We start from the raw sequence: 16,205 nt of genomic DNA, 5'->3' as shown, positions 1-16,205 counted from the left end.
AGTTTGAAATTACTACCTTTAAACAGTATATTGGAAGGACCTAAAATAGATTACTCATTAACAGCAGCAATTAAATGTATTAATTTTATTACATCTACAGCATTTGTTTTTCTTAATTTTGAGATGAACACTAAGCCTTGCAGGAGTCAGTTACATCAGCAAAATCTTGTGAAATTCAGAATCAGAGTTAATAAATTTGACCCGGCTATACAAGAATGACCCATCCTCATGCTTTTAAGTGTCTCATCTGTTATTACCTCTTCTTCTGCAGTCTGTGATGTGTTAAGATCATGCTTTTTACAGTAAGGGCCTTCTTTCCAAGCTTCAGTATCACCACAGTCACAGAAACCTCCTCCACCCGATGTTGTCATCTAGAATTGTTTAAAAACAGCAAACTGAATTTTATAAGTACAAACCTTTGTATACTGAAAGGTTGTCCGTACTTTAACCCTTAAGACAAAGCATTTTTCCACTATCCTAACTGAGATCCTGGTTTTCTCTGTTTAAAATTCCCTGATTAAAAAACCCAAATCAGCGTTTTTCCACGATCAAAATGAAACACCATGAGAGAGAGAGATCAGTACACAATACAGGTTTTCCTCAATTTATGCAGGTTCTTTATATGAGCATTCGCTCTTATGAGATGAGCATATTTAGACCCGTAATTTGTTATATGCGAGGTAAATTCACTCTTACGCGATCAGCATAGATGCCCCCCAACCCAAGCAGATAAGTCTGTGTGGGGAGGGGAAAGGGCCATGGCCCCACTCACCCCAGCCCTGGGTGCAGCAGCCCCAGGAGCAGCTGCCCGCACCAGGGCACAACGCAGCCCAGGAGCAGAAGTGAGTGGGGACAGGTGGTGCATGGTACAGCCCAGCAGCTGCAGGCCACTGGCGCCGGCTGCTCCCGGGTCCACTGCAGCTGGGACTGGGATGAGTGCTGCTCTGTTCCCTCTACTTTGCTGCCTTGTGCAGCCCCGGGAGCAGCACCCCACCCCCTGCCCCTTCCCTAGACCCTCCCTCCCTCACTGCCATGGGAACCTATCCCTATTTGTTACATTGTGAAGTGGGTTCACTTTATGGGTATTCGATATATGCGCTGTTCTCCAGGAACGCATGTACCGCATTAATCGAGGGAAACCTGTATTTGCAAGTTTAAAGCAATTTGGAAGCCTACCCGAGCCTCGATCACTATAATAAAATAAATTATGAATACTTATATATTTTGGCATTTGATTTTGTTTCTTTATCATGGAAGATCAGAGCTCTCCCTACCACCATCACTCACCAGGATGCAGGTCCAGCTGCAGCTGTCTGTCATCCTGGTCCCCTATGCTGCTTTGTGGCACTGAGCACCCCTGATAGGCCAGGTGCCCTACCCCTGCCCCTCACTCCCCACCCACAGCCCTGCTGGTGCCCCTCACTCCTGACCCACAGGCCTCTGGACTTGCCGGTTCACTCCCCACCCACAGCCTCCTGGCCCTGCCACAGCTCCTCACTCCCCAGTCGCAACCCCCTGGCCCTGCCAATGCCCCTCACTCCTGACCCACAGACCATTCTCCTGCCAATGCCCCTCACTCCTGACCCACAGCTCCCTGTCCCTAGCATGTGAGGAAGTGGATGTGTAGGGAAGGGGGGCAGGGCATAGGTGATGTACGCAAGAAGCAAGCACGTGTGCCCCCTCACCCCAATTTCTGTGCTCACAGCAGGGTGCAGGGTTGCCATCAGGCTGAACCATCTCCAGGCAAGAGCCACCCTCATAGCCCAGGTGGGACCCAATGCATGAGGGATCACCACACCAGCATAGCAGTGAGCTAAGGCGCCCCTGCCCACCTGGCAGCAGCGCGAGGCATATCCATACCACCACGCCTCACCTTGGCAACCACGGAGGACTTCCATGCCGGGTCTCACCCACTGGGCTGCAGAGACAGCTCCTGTCTGGAGCTGGTCCAGCCCAACTGCAGCACCATGCCCCACTATGGGCATAGAAATCTTAAGGGGCATATGTGTCATCCCCCCGCACCCAGTCCCCGTTGCATTACTTTGTCCATTCCACCCCCCTGCCACACGGCCTGTGCCCCTCCTGCCCCCGCCCATCACCTGTACCCCTTCCTCCACCCATGCGTTGCCTGTGCCCCCTCTTTTCTCCAGCCCCGTAGACTTACCTGGAGGTAGCTTCTCTCCACTGCTGCCTGGCTGCCGTGGGCACATGCATACACATGGTGCCCCGTGTCCTGTTTTGCCCTGTCCCAAGCCACCCCCTGCTGGCTGAAACTGTGCCAGACTGCTTGGGAAAACCCAGCATTTCCTGTGTTTTTCTCCTTTAAAGGAGAAATATGCATTTTTCAAACGGAAAACCTGGATCGCTGCTAATCAATAAGTATCTATACAAACACATGGCAGATGAAGGTTTATCTACCACATTCTTCTGCCCATGTTGTAAAAAACTAGATACAATGATACTTACAGTACATCCCAAACCCATGCTGTGAAGTTGTGATACAACATATAGAGTACAAGCATGTGATTTTTCTGAATCCACATTGGATGACTGGGCTTCTGTTTTTGTTTTTTAAACAGGATTGTTCAGATTCTCAAACTAAAAAATTGCATTAAAACAAATTTAAATGCAAAATACGTAGATTTGAAAAACTGTATACTGTCATTAATACATAGGGAGGAAAATATTCACATATAATTCACATATGCACAAGACCAATAGTTAGGGAGCAAGATTTACAATTGCTTCTGCTATACTTACAAAAGTTGATAATGTAAACTACTTGTGTTTGTACTCTACAATATTATTTTTCATGCTTCTAGTTAAGATTTCATTCTAAAATGTATACCTCTTGAAAAACATTACTATTTCTTGAATCAGAATGATGAACAAACTCAAACAATGAATTACCCTGGCCTGTTTTTAGGAGACAAAATCCTAAGGTACACATTCTCCTTTCTATCTACCTAGACATTTTGAAAGTATACTTTTCATTTCTGAAAGCCTCTACTCCAGGGGTGGACAACATATGGCCCATGAGCCATACCCAGCCCACCAACTGATCCTATCCGGCCCACTGGCCACTGCCACAAGCCTGAGGAGGGAAGGCTGCACCCCATACTGGTCTGCTCTGCCACAGCACCCCCAGGCTGGGCTGGGCAGGGCAGGGCAGAGCAGCACACAGACTCCTCCACACAACCTCGTCTCCTTCGCACTCGTCTCCCCTCCTCCCCCCCGCCCAGTTTCCTGTTGGTGCTATGGTTGCACTGTGGCTGCCAGCAGCCACGCCAGCACAGGATGGGGTGCAATACAGCAAGCCAAGAAGCTGTCCTGCCTGCAGTGATGAGCTGCTGTTGCCCTGGAGACACTAGGAGGTGAGTCTGTGGCACCCACAGGGGGTGCTCAGCCCAGGGCAACTGCCCCCGACTTTCACATTGCAGTGCTGCAGCAGCAGCTCATCATGGTAGGCAGAATGGCTACTCAGCATGCTGCATTATGCCCTGTCCCATGAGGGTCTGACTGCTGGCAGCCATGGTACCAGGACTGTGCAGCGCCAACAGAAAGCCAGGTGTGGGGGATAGGAAAATGGATGCAGGGGTGTGGAGCAGTCTATGCGCCACATGGCCCAGAGAATCAACTGGCATCTCCCTGCCCCCCTCCCACCCTCAACACCTCACCAAAACTTGTTAAGTGGCCCTACAGCACAAATAACTGCCCAGACCTGTTCTATTCATTCACATTATTTCTTTGTTCTATTGATAGTTATTAAGAGTACCTGCTAAAACACCGTCAAAGACAAGTACAAACGTAATTAAACCAGGGGTTGTCAACCAGGGGTATGTTTACCCCAGGGGTACTTGGGAAGGCCCCAGGAGGTACACAGCACAGACAGGCAGGGGCACTTGGGAAGCGGCAGCGTGGGGTCACCACCACCATCCATCACTTTGCGTTGTCATTGCACACCACTTCCCCACACCCAAGTACCCCCACTACTCTGCACTGCCAGCTTCAAGTCCAGCTGGCTGGTGGGGGCAGCATTGCTGACAGCCGACCGAACACGAGGCCAACAGCATGGAGAACCGGGGGTACCTAGGAAGCAAAAGCGCAGGGGGTGGGGCCACCGCCACCATCCATCACTCCCTATTTCCACTGGGCACCACTTTCCTGCGCCCAAGTATCCCCGCTCCTCTGCACTGCCAGCTTCACATGCAGTTGGCTGTCAGCACCCACTCCACTCCCCCTCAGCATGTGGCAGCAGCGCTGAGTGTATAGATGGTGGTGGGGGTGGCTGCTGTGTCTGACCTTCCTGCACGTGAGTTCCGCACACTGCTGCCATGCACCAGGGAGGGGGTGCTTACGGATGGACGCAAAGCCAGCGGTGCAAAGAAGCAAGGATACTTAGGCGCAGGAAAGCAGTGCTCAACAGTGACGCAGAGTGTATAGATGGCAGCGGCTGCCACGTGCTAGCTCCTTGTGCTGTCAGCTTTGTGTCCAGCTGTCTCAGCAACCCCACCCCACCCCGCTCCGCAGCCAGCCATCAGTACCCCCTCCCTGCTCCACATCCAGAAGGGGTACCCAGCTTAAAGGCTAAAACCCCCTGAATTAAACTATAAAAGAACATTTATTGGGGAAGAGAGTTCTCTCTGTCCTTGTATTATATGGCAAGTCTTCTCTGGTAATTCTACTATATTACAGTTCAAGGAAGTGCTATTAAATAAATCAGTGAAGAAAAAATACAAAGACTATATAAGATGTTCACTATTCTGTGCTAGCTGAAATGGACATCTAAATTTATTTTTAAAAACTCACTTATACTACTGCACTGTGAATTAAAGAATCAATTTCTGTTTTACAATTTTAGTTGTATGTTTACTTTTGATAGTCCACTAAACTTGACAAGAAAAATCAATCTGTTTCACTTCCCTTTTTACCAAGCTTCATTTCTAGTTCTCTGTAGTTAATAAATGCTGCTAGGTAGAAATTTACAAAAATACAGATGTGTAATTTAAAGAAAGTTTGGGGATTTCTCCACTTTCTCTTAAATGGTTGTTCAAAATCTTAAAAAAGCCAAATATTTAGCACAGACTAAATAAAAAAGTATTCCTATGTAATTAAGTCCATTTCACTCTACATTAAAAAGAATATACTCACAGTTACACAATGTATATAAATACACTAAGTTTTCCCTGCACTTAAGTGTTATTTCCTTGTTGTTCTGAAATATTAAGGGTTTAAGTGTCATTAAAAGACAAGCATTAAACTCATAAGCTGAAACCCTCTGTTTCTGATAAGATTTCAATACATGTTTTTAACGCCATACATTTAGTATATATGTAAGCATACTATTTTGACATAGTTAAATAATCTTAAAAAATGAATAGAACTTTGAATATACCCACTCATAAAGGAAATATTACACCCAAGCCATATTCTCCAATAGATTTACTAACCCTGTATCGATGTTCTTTATGAATACTTCCCAGAAAGCACTCCATGCATAATACACAAGTTGGGTCAACTGCACAGTCTCTGGAAACACAGAGAAGAAAACAGAATATTAAAAAACATTTAATTAAAATATTTTGACTTTTATTTATACATAATAAAACAAGTTATTTTTTTTTACAAGTCTTTTACATACCTATACAGGCAATTAGCATTTTCATTAATACAAAATATTTCCATCCAAACAGGTGACTTCATAATGCAAGAGAATTATTGAATTAAACTACCTGCAGGAATATGTAGGTTCTCCCACTTTAAAAACACGACCACAGAGGTGTGAAGGTTTGTTTGCTTGTTCAAGTTTTGGAAATCCAAATGCAGGGTCTTCACCACATAGATACCATTCCATTGGTCCCAGCAAAACATGCTGTGCCAGCATATCTTCTCTTTGTGGAGCAGGGTTTGGACCCTTGCAGTAAATTCTGGGTACATAGTAAGTTAGGTGCTGGTATACTTCTTTGGGAAGATCAGTTGCTTGCAACCATTTCTTTAATTAAAACAAAAGATTAAACAAATTACTCATAAATAAAAACACTACTCATCATTATACCTGTCAAATCAACAAGCCAAAAGGATAACAAATATAAAAATCACATCTCTCTCAAATGCTGTACCTACTATAATTAAATCATCTATATAATTACAAATAAGAGATGCTGGGAGGACAAAAAAAAAATCCTCTCTCAGTTTACAGTCATTATACATCTAAGAACACAAAGGGGAAGACTTCTAAAGCAATTAGGATTATATTCTCAAAAACGCCTACCATAATGCACAGTAGTGTTGGAGTGATACTGTGGCCCAAGAATTATGCAAGAGGCAAGGATTTTTGTGGGTTATATCTTTTATCCCAAACATCCAGTTGATCCAATAATGTTAGGCTTTAGAATACAAGGGATTCTACATCAGGTCTGCCTTCCCTTCAAAATCTTATCTAACTTTATCTGAACCATGCAGCTGGTCCAATAAAAGATAACATCCACAACAATCCCAGCCATAGTATAAAACTTATTCTTTCTTTACCTTTCAGTAAGGTAAAAGAAAATGACTTCTTTGCCTAATAGTGGTCCATTTAGTCCAAAGCTGTCAGAACCATTACCATAGAGAATGTTAGATTTTTTACCATCATACAAGGTAAACTGAAAAGTGAGGTACAACAAGCATAATGAAAAAGTATGCGCTGCCTTCATGACAGCACACGTTCAATTTAAATTTAATTACCCAAGATTTCAAAGGTCCAAATGCCAGAGAAAGTAATGAACTAAGGGTATTACTAACTAGACTTCATAAAGTAATGTTTAAGCAACAGTGGGCACAAATTACAAATATGAAGCTATTAAGTACTGCATGGCAAGCGATAAAGATTAAACTGTCGATACAAACCAGGAACATTGTTAACAAATAACCCTTGGTATAAAAATAGATGAATCAGAACTAATCTAGACATTAGATGAAAAAAAAAAAATCAATATTTAAATATACAGAAATAATTAGTCTTGAAAACTAGATGCTACGGCTTGATTACATTTGAATTAGTTGTCTTCCCCTAAAGACCTACATTAGAATACTTTTTTTTTCCAATTATATTAAAATTTTTCTAATTACTGAATTCATACATGGCCTACCTGGAAAATGCCCAGCATTTTAAATGGAACTATGGAAGGAGTGACTTGTATAATTTTCTACTGATAGGTTGTTGGGGATTTTTTTTGACAGTTCTTAAAATTGAGGCCAGCAAGTTAGGCCATCCTTCCTAGCATCAATCCTGATTCCATCAAAGCCACAGTAATGAACTTACTAATTCTTCTTGCCTTGGTTTATCTTTGATGTTGTGAGAGCTGAGAATTTTCCAAATTGACCCATGACAAGAATGGCATGACAAAGACAACCATAAAAATCCAGGAACCTAATACACAGAAACCTATTTTTTTCCATAGTTAATATTACCATTCTGAGCAAAATATACATCAAAGGTGATTAGTACTGTTCTTGGGGCTCCTTGTGGGTCTGCAAATTTGGCAGTGAGGGAGTAGTGGCAGCATTAGCTGCAGTAGATCCAAATTTCCAAATCCACATAGAGCCCTGCAGGCCAGATGACATTGCTCCACACCATTCATTCAGCCCTGCACCATTTATCTGTGGAGCTGGATGAGTTGGGCACTGCTGATATACACCAGCTTTTCTCATCAAGAATTTGACCCTTCTTATCTTATAAAGTTCAATAAAACATCTTGAAAATCTACCCATTGTTGTTTATGCTGAAGCTTTTCTATTACTCCATTAGGGACTAAATCTAATGACAGGAGAACTGACCAACTGTGTCCTACAAATTAATTAATCACTTTCAAGACATTTTTCCACAGTGTACATCAGTTCTACAGTTTTAATTTATTCAGCCCAGTATTTTCAACATGTTTCATCTCAGCTCCATAGTATATAACCAACATTCAACTGAACCACATCAATTACAGTACAAGCTCAGACAAATACCTACTCAGAGAAAAACCTTGTTTCTCAGAGAAACTTACCCTTCCCGGAAGTCACTGTAGTTATTTTTACAAAGGTAGAAATTTCTCTCTAGAGCTTCACAGAAAATATTACTGACACATTAATAGTTCATAAAACGGTCAAATATTTTAAGAGTATAGAGCTCTGAATGGAGAACAGATTACTACAAAACCTATTTTGGAGGTACTCTAAAGTAACTTTTAGCCAGGGGTAAAGAATTTACTTTCTAGTGAAGATCCAACCTTTGAAATATGCACATGAAACTTGACATACTGCAATTACATGCATGAGATCCAATGTCTGCATAAGCAAATAAAAACTAAATAAACAGACACCCATTAAAACAATTTATATTGAAATTTAGTAACTGTGTGTCTCCTGTATCTGTGCAGAGTCCAACAGATCTCAGGACTGGCAAAAGCTTTGGTCACAAAGGGCAGCTTACATAATCTGGGACTAAATGTATAACTGTACATGTGTGTCTGAAAGTTTAATTTTACCTAGCTAAACAGAAATCAGATGCAAAAAAGGATGGACTATTTGAAGTAATTAGCCTATCCAAAAGCAGGAGCAAAGGAAGTGTTTTTTCTTGAGCAGAATCTGATAAAATGAGGAATACAGGGGGGGCCGCCACGCACAGGAGTAAAATAACATAGTCAATAGCAGACTGTACAAACTCTGTTAGAACAGGACAAGGCTGAAGTCCAACAAATGTGGCAAGTAGAGGTCAGGAGAAGGTCTCAAAGGCAGTTTCCAACTAAAAATGCTTTTGACTTCCTTGCAAGAAATCAACTTAATACTGCACTCTATGTGTACTTAATAAATTAAAAATAAAATATCATTAATATATTTACATTACTAAAAGATTACTATTTTAGAAGACTGGAAACCCGAAAAGTACCACAAAGCCTGTATTTAGTAGTTCATGCATATTAGGGATGCCTAATTTTGGGGGGTTTAGAGGCCGATTTTGGGGGCCAATATTTAAGGAAGCATATCGGCTGATACTAATCCGATTTCCGATACAGCTGCCTCTACCTGGTAAGTCTAGTGTGGTGGAAGAGGAGCGGGGAGGGAAGGGGCAAATCAACGCCCCGTGCGGTGAGAGAGGGGCAGGGGCAGGCAGCTCGCGTGGGGCCAGAGCCACGGCTGTGGCGGGGGGGGGGGGGGGGGGGCACGGTGGCAGCTCCCACTGCTGCTTGCACACCAAGAGGGCACGTGGGGTGGGGGGCGGGCACGTGCCATCAGATCTGGACGGGGTGGGCTGCAGCCAGGGCTGTGTGGTGCTCGGCTCACAGCAGGCACCAGCAGCACTGGGAGGATGCTGCATCCACCCCAAATTTTGCCTCTGCTCCGCTCCCAGGGCCGCTGCCACCAGCCACCTGGAGCAGCCCCAGCTCAATGCCCTGCCTCCACCCACATGCCGGGAAGAGCCAGGGCAGCAGTGACAGCACTGGAAGCTGAGCTGCGGTGAAATCTGGGGTGGATGCAGTGCCGGGTCCCAGTGCCACCAGCACCCACTCCGAGCCCAGCCCCCACCGAAAAGAGCCCCACTCAGCCCCGGCTGCAGCCTGCCCCACCTCGCACAGATCCGGAAGGGGGAGAGCATATGTCCCCTGTGCCCTTCTGGTGTGCAAGCAGCAGCAGGAGCTGCCTCCTCCCACCCCCAACAAGCCACAGCTCTGGCCTCTCCCACCACCCGCCTGGGCAGCACCTTCCCCTGCCCCCTCCCTCACCGCATGGGGCCCTGATCTGTCCCCTCCCAAACCTTCCCTTCCTGCTCCCCTTCCACCACAATGGGCTGACCAGCTGGAGGCAGCTCTCCACATTGCTGGCTCTGCTCCTAGCTGCCTGAGTGCTATGCTGTGGCTGCATACAGCACTGGTATTTATTGGCCCCATAGAGCTGATATCAAATATAGCAAATTTTCTTTATGTCGGTACCAATCTGATGTCAGACCAATGTATTGGTGCACCTCTAATGCATATATTTCATAGTAGGTAGGGTCGGAAGAGACCTGAGCAGATCATCAAGTACAACCCCCTGCCATGGGCAGGAAATAATGCTGGGGTCAAATGACCCCGGCTAGGTGATTATCTAGCCTCCTTTTGAAGACCCCCAGGGTAGGAGCGAGCACCACTTCTCCTGGAAGTTGATTCCAGATCCTAGCCGCCATGACTGTGAATTATTGCCTCCTGATATCTAGCCTGAATCTACTCTCAGTCAACTTATGGCTGTTATTCCTTGTTACTCCCAGTAGTGCTCAGGGGAACAGGGATTCTCCCATTGGCTGCTGGTCTCCCTTGGCCAGTTTACAGATGGCCACCAGATCCCCTCTCAGCCTTCTCTTGTGGAGGCTGAACAGGTTCGGGTCTTGTAGCCTCTCCTCGTAGGGCCTGCCCTGCTGACCCCTGATCATGAAAGTGGCCCTCCTCTGGACCCTCTCCACATTATCCACATCCCTCCTGAAGCGCGGCACCCAGAACCGGACGTAGTACTCCAACTGCGGCCTGACCAATGTCATATAGAGGGGGAAGATCACCTCGTTGGACCTGCTCATGATGCATCTGTGGATGCATGACAAGGTGTGGTTGGCCTTCCTGACTGCGTCCCCACAGTGGCGGCCCATGTTCATCTTGGAGTCTATAATGACTCCAAGATCCTTTTCTGCTTCTGTGCTGACAAGATGGAATTTCCCCCGCCTGTAGGTTTGCTGCTGGTTGTTTCTCCCCAGGTGCAGTACCCTGCACTTGTCAGTATTGAATCCCATCTTATTCTCATCCACCTACCCCGTAACCTGTCCAGATCTAGTTGCAGCCTGTCCCTCTCCTCTAGCGTGTCCACTTCTCCACACATCTTAGTGTCATCTGCAAATCTGAATAAGGTACTTTTCACCCCCTCGTCCAAGTTGCTGATGAAGATGTTGAACAGTGCGGGCCCGAGGACTAAGCCCTGGAGAACCCCACTGCCCACATCCCTCCAGGTTGAAAATGACCCGTCCACCACCACTCACTGGGTGCAGCCCTCCAGCCAATTTGCAACCCATCTGACTGTGTAGGCATCGACACCACAGTCGCCTAATTTTTTAATGAGGATGGGGTGAGAGACGGTGTCAAAGGCCTTCCTAAAGTCCAGAAAGACTACGTCCACCGTGACACCTGCATCCAAGGATTTTGTGACCTGGTCATAGAAGGCCACCAGGTTGGTCTGACAGGACCTGCCTCTAATAAACCCATGCTGGTTGCCCCTGAGCATAACCTTCCCTGCTGGCCCCTCGCAGATGTGCACCGGGATAATTTTCTCAAAGAGCTTCCCCAGGACCAAGGTAAGACTAACAGGCCCATAATTTCCTGGGTCCTCCTTCCTCTCTTTTTCGAAAATGGGGACCACATTGGCCTTTTTCCAGTCCTCTGGCACCTCGCCAAAGCACCACGAGTGCTCATAAAGCTGTGCCAGGGATCCCACAATGACCTTTGCTAATTCCCTCAGCACTCTGGGGTGGAGGTCATCAGGATCTGCTGATTTGAACACGTCCAGTCCCACCAGAAGTTCCCTGACTAGGTCCTCTCTGACCCTGGCCTGGCTGCACCTCCCCTGGGACTATTGGGGATCCTGGTGGGGTGGATGACCTGGTCCCTGCTTAGAAAAATGGAGGCAAAGAAACTGTTAGTAAGGTTAGCTTTGTTCTCTGGTGAGCTCACCAGATTTCCAAGCGTGTCCTGCAGAGCCCCCACATTACCCGGAACCTTCTTTTTACCCCCTATGTATTTAAAAAAGGATTTCTTGTTATCCTTGATCCAGGTTGCTAGTCCCAGTTCCATCTCCGCCTTGGCCTTCCTAACAGCCCCCCCCCTACAATCCCGAGCAACGGAGGTATAGTCCTCCCTGGTGATGGCCCCTCCCATCCACTGGGTGTACGCCTCCTTCTTAGCTTTGAGACATTCCTGGATGCTTTTGGTGAGCCATGGGGGCTTTTGAGCACTCTTGCCCCCTTTGATCCATGTTGGGATTGCCACCCTTTGGGCTTGGAGAATCGTCTCCTTCAGGAACGACCACTCTTCTTGGACTCCCAACTCACTACCCCTCCGGGACCTCAGTGCCTCCCCAACTAGTCTCCTTAGCTCAGTGAAATTCGCCCTCCTGAAGTCCAGGGCTGCTATCTTGCTGCAGGCCTTTGCCACCCTGCGCTGGATGGTGAATTCCAATAGGCGATGATCACTATCGCCCAGGTGATTGAGCAGCCACAGTCCCCTCACCAGGTCCTTCATATCTGAAGGAGATCAGGCTATGAATGAAGATTTGTAAATATTGATAAAGCAGAATATGGAAGAGAAATAATGATGATATTCCAGGCTTATAGCCTTCTAATAAAAAAAACAAAAAAACCCAAAAAACACATAAACCACACATCCTCCACCGTGCCTTACTCTCCAGAAAGACCTTTTCTATCCAATACACTATGGCTCTTGCAGATTTTCAAAACATTTACATCAGTGATCCAGTCTTGTTAGTGTCAGTAAATATTTTAAATATCCACTATATGCAAAGTTTCTCTATTCTCCTTACACCTAATCAAAATGCACTAGATAAATATTGCCTTTATTGTCGCATGTATAAGTATCCCTATCTGTGCATGTATACTTATAGATACATGCAAAGGGGTGGCATGTGGCTGAGTGAGGAGCATAAGTGGCCCTCCTGGGAGGTCCACCCATGCCCCAGATAAGCATCTCTCAGTCTCTTAGTTATATTTTTTCTCTTGGCTATAGCTGCTTGGGAGTTTTTTAGTCACAGATTACAATGAGAAATTACAATACCATGTTTTGTTCAAAATACAAAAAAACTCACTTAAGACAATCGGTCTCTTAGTGTCAAACATTAATATTTTCCAACCAGATTAGAATATACACTACAATGCAAATATGCCACTATCTATATATAATGAATAGCATACATATGCATGCATTATATGATACACATGTATGTTACAGTCAGATGCTAAATCTAAATTTAATCTATAACATGCCATGGTTTATCAGACCCCAGCATATCTCTCAATCAATGTGCCTGAGAATGACTAAGAAAAATGGCAAAAATCTAATAATGTTTAAATAAAGACCTGCACTAAAAATGAACTGATAGTCCAGGCAAAAGACAGCTAGCTACATCAGGTGCTACTGTTTCAGAGTATTGTCTCTATACTGCAACCCAGTATAGCTGCAACTTTTGTAGACATACCCAAACTAACTTTAAACTAGCCCACTTTAGCATTACTAACAATGTAGCTGTGACAACACGGAACCTACTTCAAATCAACTCAGCCACCTATCAACCCACAGTCCTGGGCAGGTATGGCACAAACCACTCCAGTACTCTGGTCAAGTCAGGTTGACACAGCCAAGCTAGCTAGTTTAAAGATAGCTCAGGTATGTCAACACAAGCTGTAATCATACCTTTAACTGTAGTGCGGGCACACCTTCCAAGCGTGATGGTACCTTGAATTATTTCCTTTTGAAAATGAGGTCACGTTTAATCTCCCTGAACTATATACAAAAAGTGCTTTTGGCTCTGCCCCTACACTTGCAGGGGAGCAGCTTTGGTGAGACATGCACAAAGATCAAGGGGTCAATGTGCAGAATTGCTTATGGAATTGGGGCCTTAGCACAAAAGAGGACCCCATTACAAGGCTGCCCCACACCCTTCCCAAAACCCATCCCTTTCACCATCCTCCTATGAGCTGGGGGGGAGAGGAGGCAACGAAACAGGTGATTCTCTATCTTCAGTGGTTACCACTAAAGTGCTGTTGCTGGGCTCTCCTTCCCAACACCTGCAAAGGTGCTTGGATGTGTGAACTGGTAACAGGGGAAAGAAGGAACGGACTCAACTGGCTAAACCCCCAAGGGCCTGGGGTCAAGCGGTGGCCATGCCGAGAAAGACACCACAGAGCCCAGCCCCTCTGCCACAACAGCTAATCCTTGACAAGGGCCCAGAAGGGCGACCACTAAGGTACCCTATTAAAGCAAGAGGGTGGGAGGGCTTAAATGTGTTAATTATGATTTGGCATGTATTTGGTAGCCATGCTGGTCTGAAGCAAAAAGAAATGCAAAACTCTAGAATGCTTGGTTCAGAGATGACACCTTTGATTGAAGAAACTGCAAAAAAAAAATAAAAATTGCAAGCTCTCAGGTGCACACAGATGGTAAAAAGTCCCCACAGGTAGAAAATAAACATAGTTATTATTATTATTATTATTATTATGATTATAGAACTACAATAAAAATTATCTTCAGTATATTTTAAATAATTATTTTAAATAGATCTTTTATTCATTTTAAGTTTAATTTAGAGTAGCAAGCAGGTGCCTGCCCTATGCACACGTCTCCCCTCCCTCCTCTGCCCCTCAGGTCCCTGCAGCAGAGGGGCCAGGACGGAGCAGCCCCCTTGGAAGCCGAAGTAGGTCACAGCGCAGCCCGCCCCGGAGGGAAGGGGGAGGGCTGGGGGAACAGCCGCTGTCTCCCGTCTGCCCCCTCCCCCCCCGCGAGGCTTCCGACTCGAAGCTCAACGGCCCCCCCCCACGCGCGCCACGGCCTCTCCTAGCCCCTCCCCCCCACGTCACTGCCCCCACGGCCCCGGAGCGCGCGAGCCTCACCGCAGCCACCTCTTCTGCCGAGCACTCCAGCAGGCTCTTGTCAATGGCCGGCACCTCTGCCTCCAAGTCCGCCGCCATCTTCCTCCCTCCCCCCGCCGCCACCGAGTCAGGGACACCCGGAACCGGGCCCAGCCGGCCGCTCCACCACGGGAAGCCACTTCCGCTTCCACCCCGCCCCCACCTCAGCGCACGGCACCGCTCTCCCCCCTCCCCCCCGCACACGCGGGCGCCAGCTTCGGGGAGCGGTGCATCATGGGGTTTGTAGTCTTCCAACCACTTCTAGACTAAACTGGGAGGGGAAATTATACACCCCCTCTCCCAGCCCCCATCATGCTCCGGGCGCAGGCGCCATCTGTGGGGCGTGGTGCATTATGGGAGTTGTAGTCTTCCAAGCATCCCTGGGCCACGCTAAGTGGGGATTTTTCTACACCAGAGAGCAGCCCGTTTACCCAGTTTAGGCAAGCCATTTAGGACAGCATGGGTAGCCTCGCCCCTTGATAGGTGCCCCGCCTCCTGGTTGCCATATTGGGACTGGACTTCCCGCCCCCTGAGCCCTGGCCTTTGCCCTCAGAAGTCCCTCCTCTTGCTTCTCGAAGTACTGCTTTGAGCAAGAAGTTTTGGTTTCTCTGAACCAGAAAACTACGAAGTTATATTCTAAAAATCAAACACGTACTGCAACATTCATTAATTTCATTTCAAAAAATAGTTTTGTCCTGGTTTACATGTGTTTGTGTAGTGTACGTAGAGGTGATTGCACAATAGCTTAAAATGAAGTCTTGCGCTTGTATCTGGTGGAAGGGTGTGTGGAGGAGGGTGGGTATAGGTTTGCAGGGGGCTTTGTGTGGGGGAGGATAGGTGTGGGTGTGTGTGCTGTTGGTGGGTATGACTTTTGTCAGGGGCTGGGAATGGGGGGAGGTGGCTGGGGAGGGTTGTGGCTTGTGAAGTAGGGGGTTGCCCACAGCCTCTGACCCCCGCAGCAGGCAAAGGCCCTGTCAGCGCTCCTACAAGCCTGGGCTCTGTGCCCTTGTTGCTCCTGGCCCCAGGGCACTGGCGCAGGCCCTGTGCTCCTACTCGCTACCACTTGCTGCTCCCCGACCCCAATCTGCAAGTGCTGCCTTCTCCTCCGTCCCAGCTGCTCCTGCAGTCCCAACGCTGCAGCTGGGAAGGCGGGGCGGGGAGATAAATTTCTAGATAATTTTCTAAATTTCTTAAGGGTCCTGTGGGCTGGATAGAGTGGTCTGGCGGGCCAGACCCTTACCCACGGGTCGTATTTCCCCTGCTTCTGTTCTACACTCCCTCTGCTGGCCCCCATCATGCTCCACGTGCAGGTGCAATCTTGGGGGGATTCAGTGCAGCATGGGATTTGTAGTCTTCCAACCCCCAGTCTCTGGGCGGAGGGGGGAGAAGGTACTCTACAGTCCCTCTGCCTGCCCCCTCCTGCGATGCCGCTCCAAGCGCAAGCGCCATCTTGGGGCATGCTGTGCATCATGGGATTTGTAGTCTTTCATCCTTCCCACCTGTCGGGCTGACCTGGATAGGGGTG

General features: G+C 47.0%; 1 protein-coding gene across 3 annotated transcripts in view; it reads right to left on the bottom strand.

Moving 5' to 3' along the window:
- The window catches only part of UBR2 (ubiquitin protein ligase E3 component n-recognin 2), a 105,797-nt gene extending 91,008 nt beyond the window's left edge, over positions 1 to 14,789 (bottom strand). For 2 of the 3 annotated variants that reach the window (XM_006266031.4, XM_014598085.3), the window contains exons 1-4: positions 14,663 to 14,789; positions 5,733 to 5,992; positions 5,451 to 5,529; positions 258 to 371 (exon numbers count right to left, since the gene is read on the bottom strand). In XM_006266031.4, the coding sequence (XP_006266093.1) occupies positions 258 to 371; positions 5,451 to 5,529; positions 5,733 to 5,992; positions 14,663 to 14,740 (531 nt within the window). In that variant the 5' untranslated portion in view covers positions 14,741 to 14,789. The remainder of the gene's footprint in view (positions 1 to 257; positions 372 to 5,450; positions 5,530 to 5,732; positions 5,993 to 14,662) is intronic. The other variant, XM_019483230.2, reaches the window with a different exon arrangement.
- Between the last annotated feature and the right edge of the window lie 1,416 nt (positions 14,790 to 16,205).

The sequence above is a fragment of the Alligator mississippiensis genome, chromosome 1, assembly GCF_030867095.1.
Source record: "Alligator mississippiensis isolate rAllMis1 chromosome 1, rAllMis1, whole genome shotgun sequence".
Classification (NCBI taxonomy): Eukaryota; Metazoa; Chordata; order Crocodylia; family Alligatoridae; genus Alligator; species Alligator mississippiensis.
Note: the sequence above shows the minus strand (reverse complement) of the source record. Positions and strands in the feature narration are given on the sequence as shown.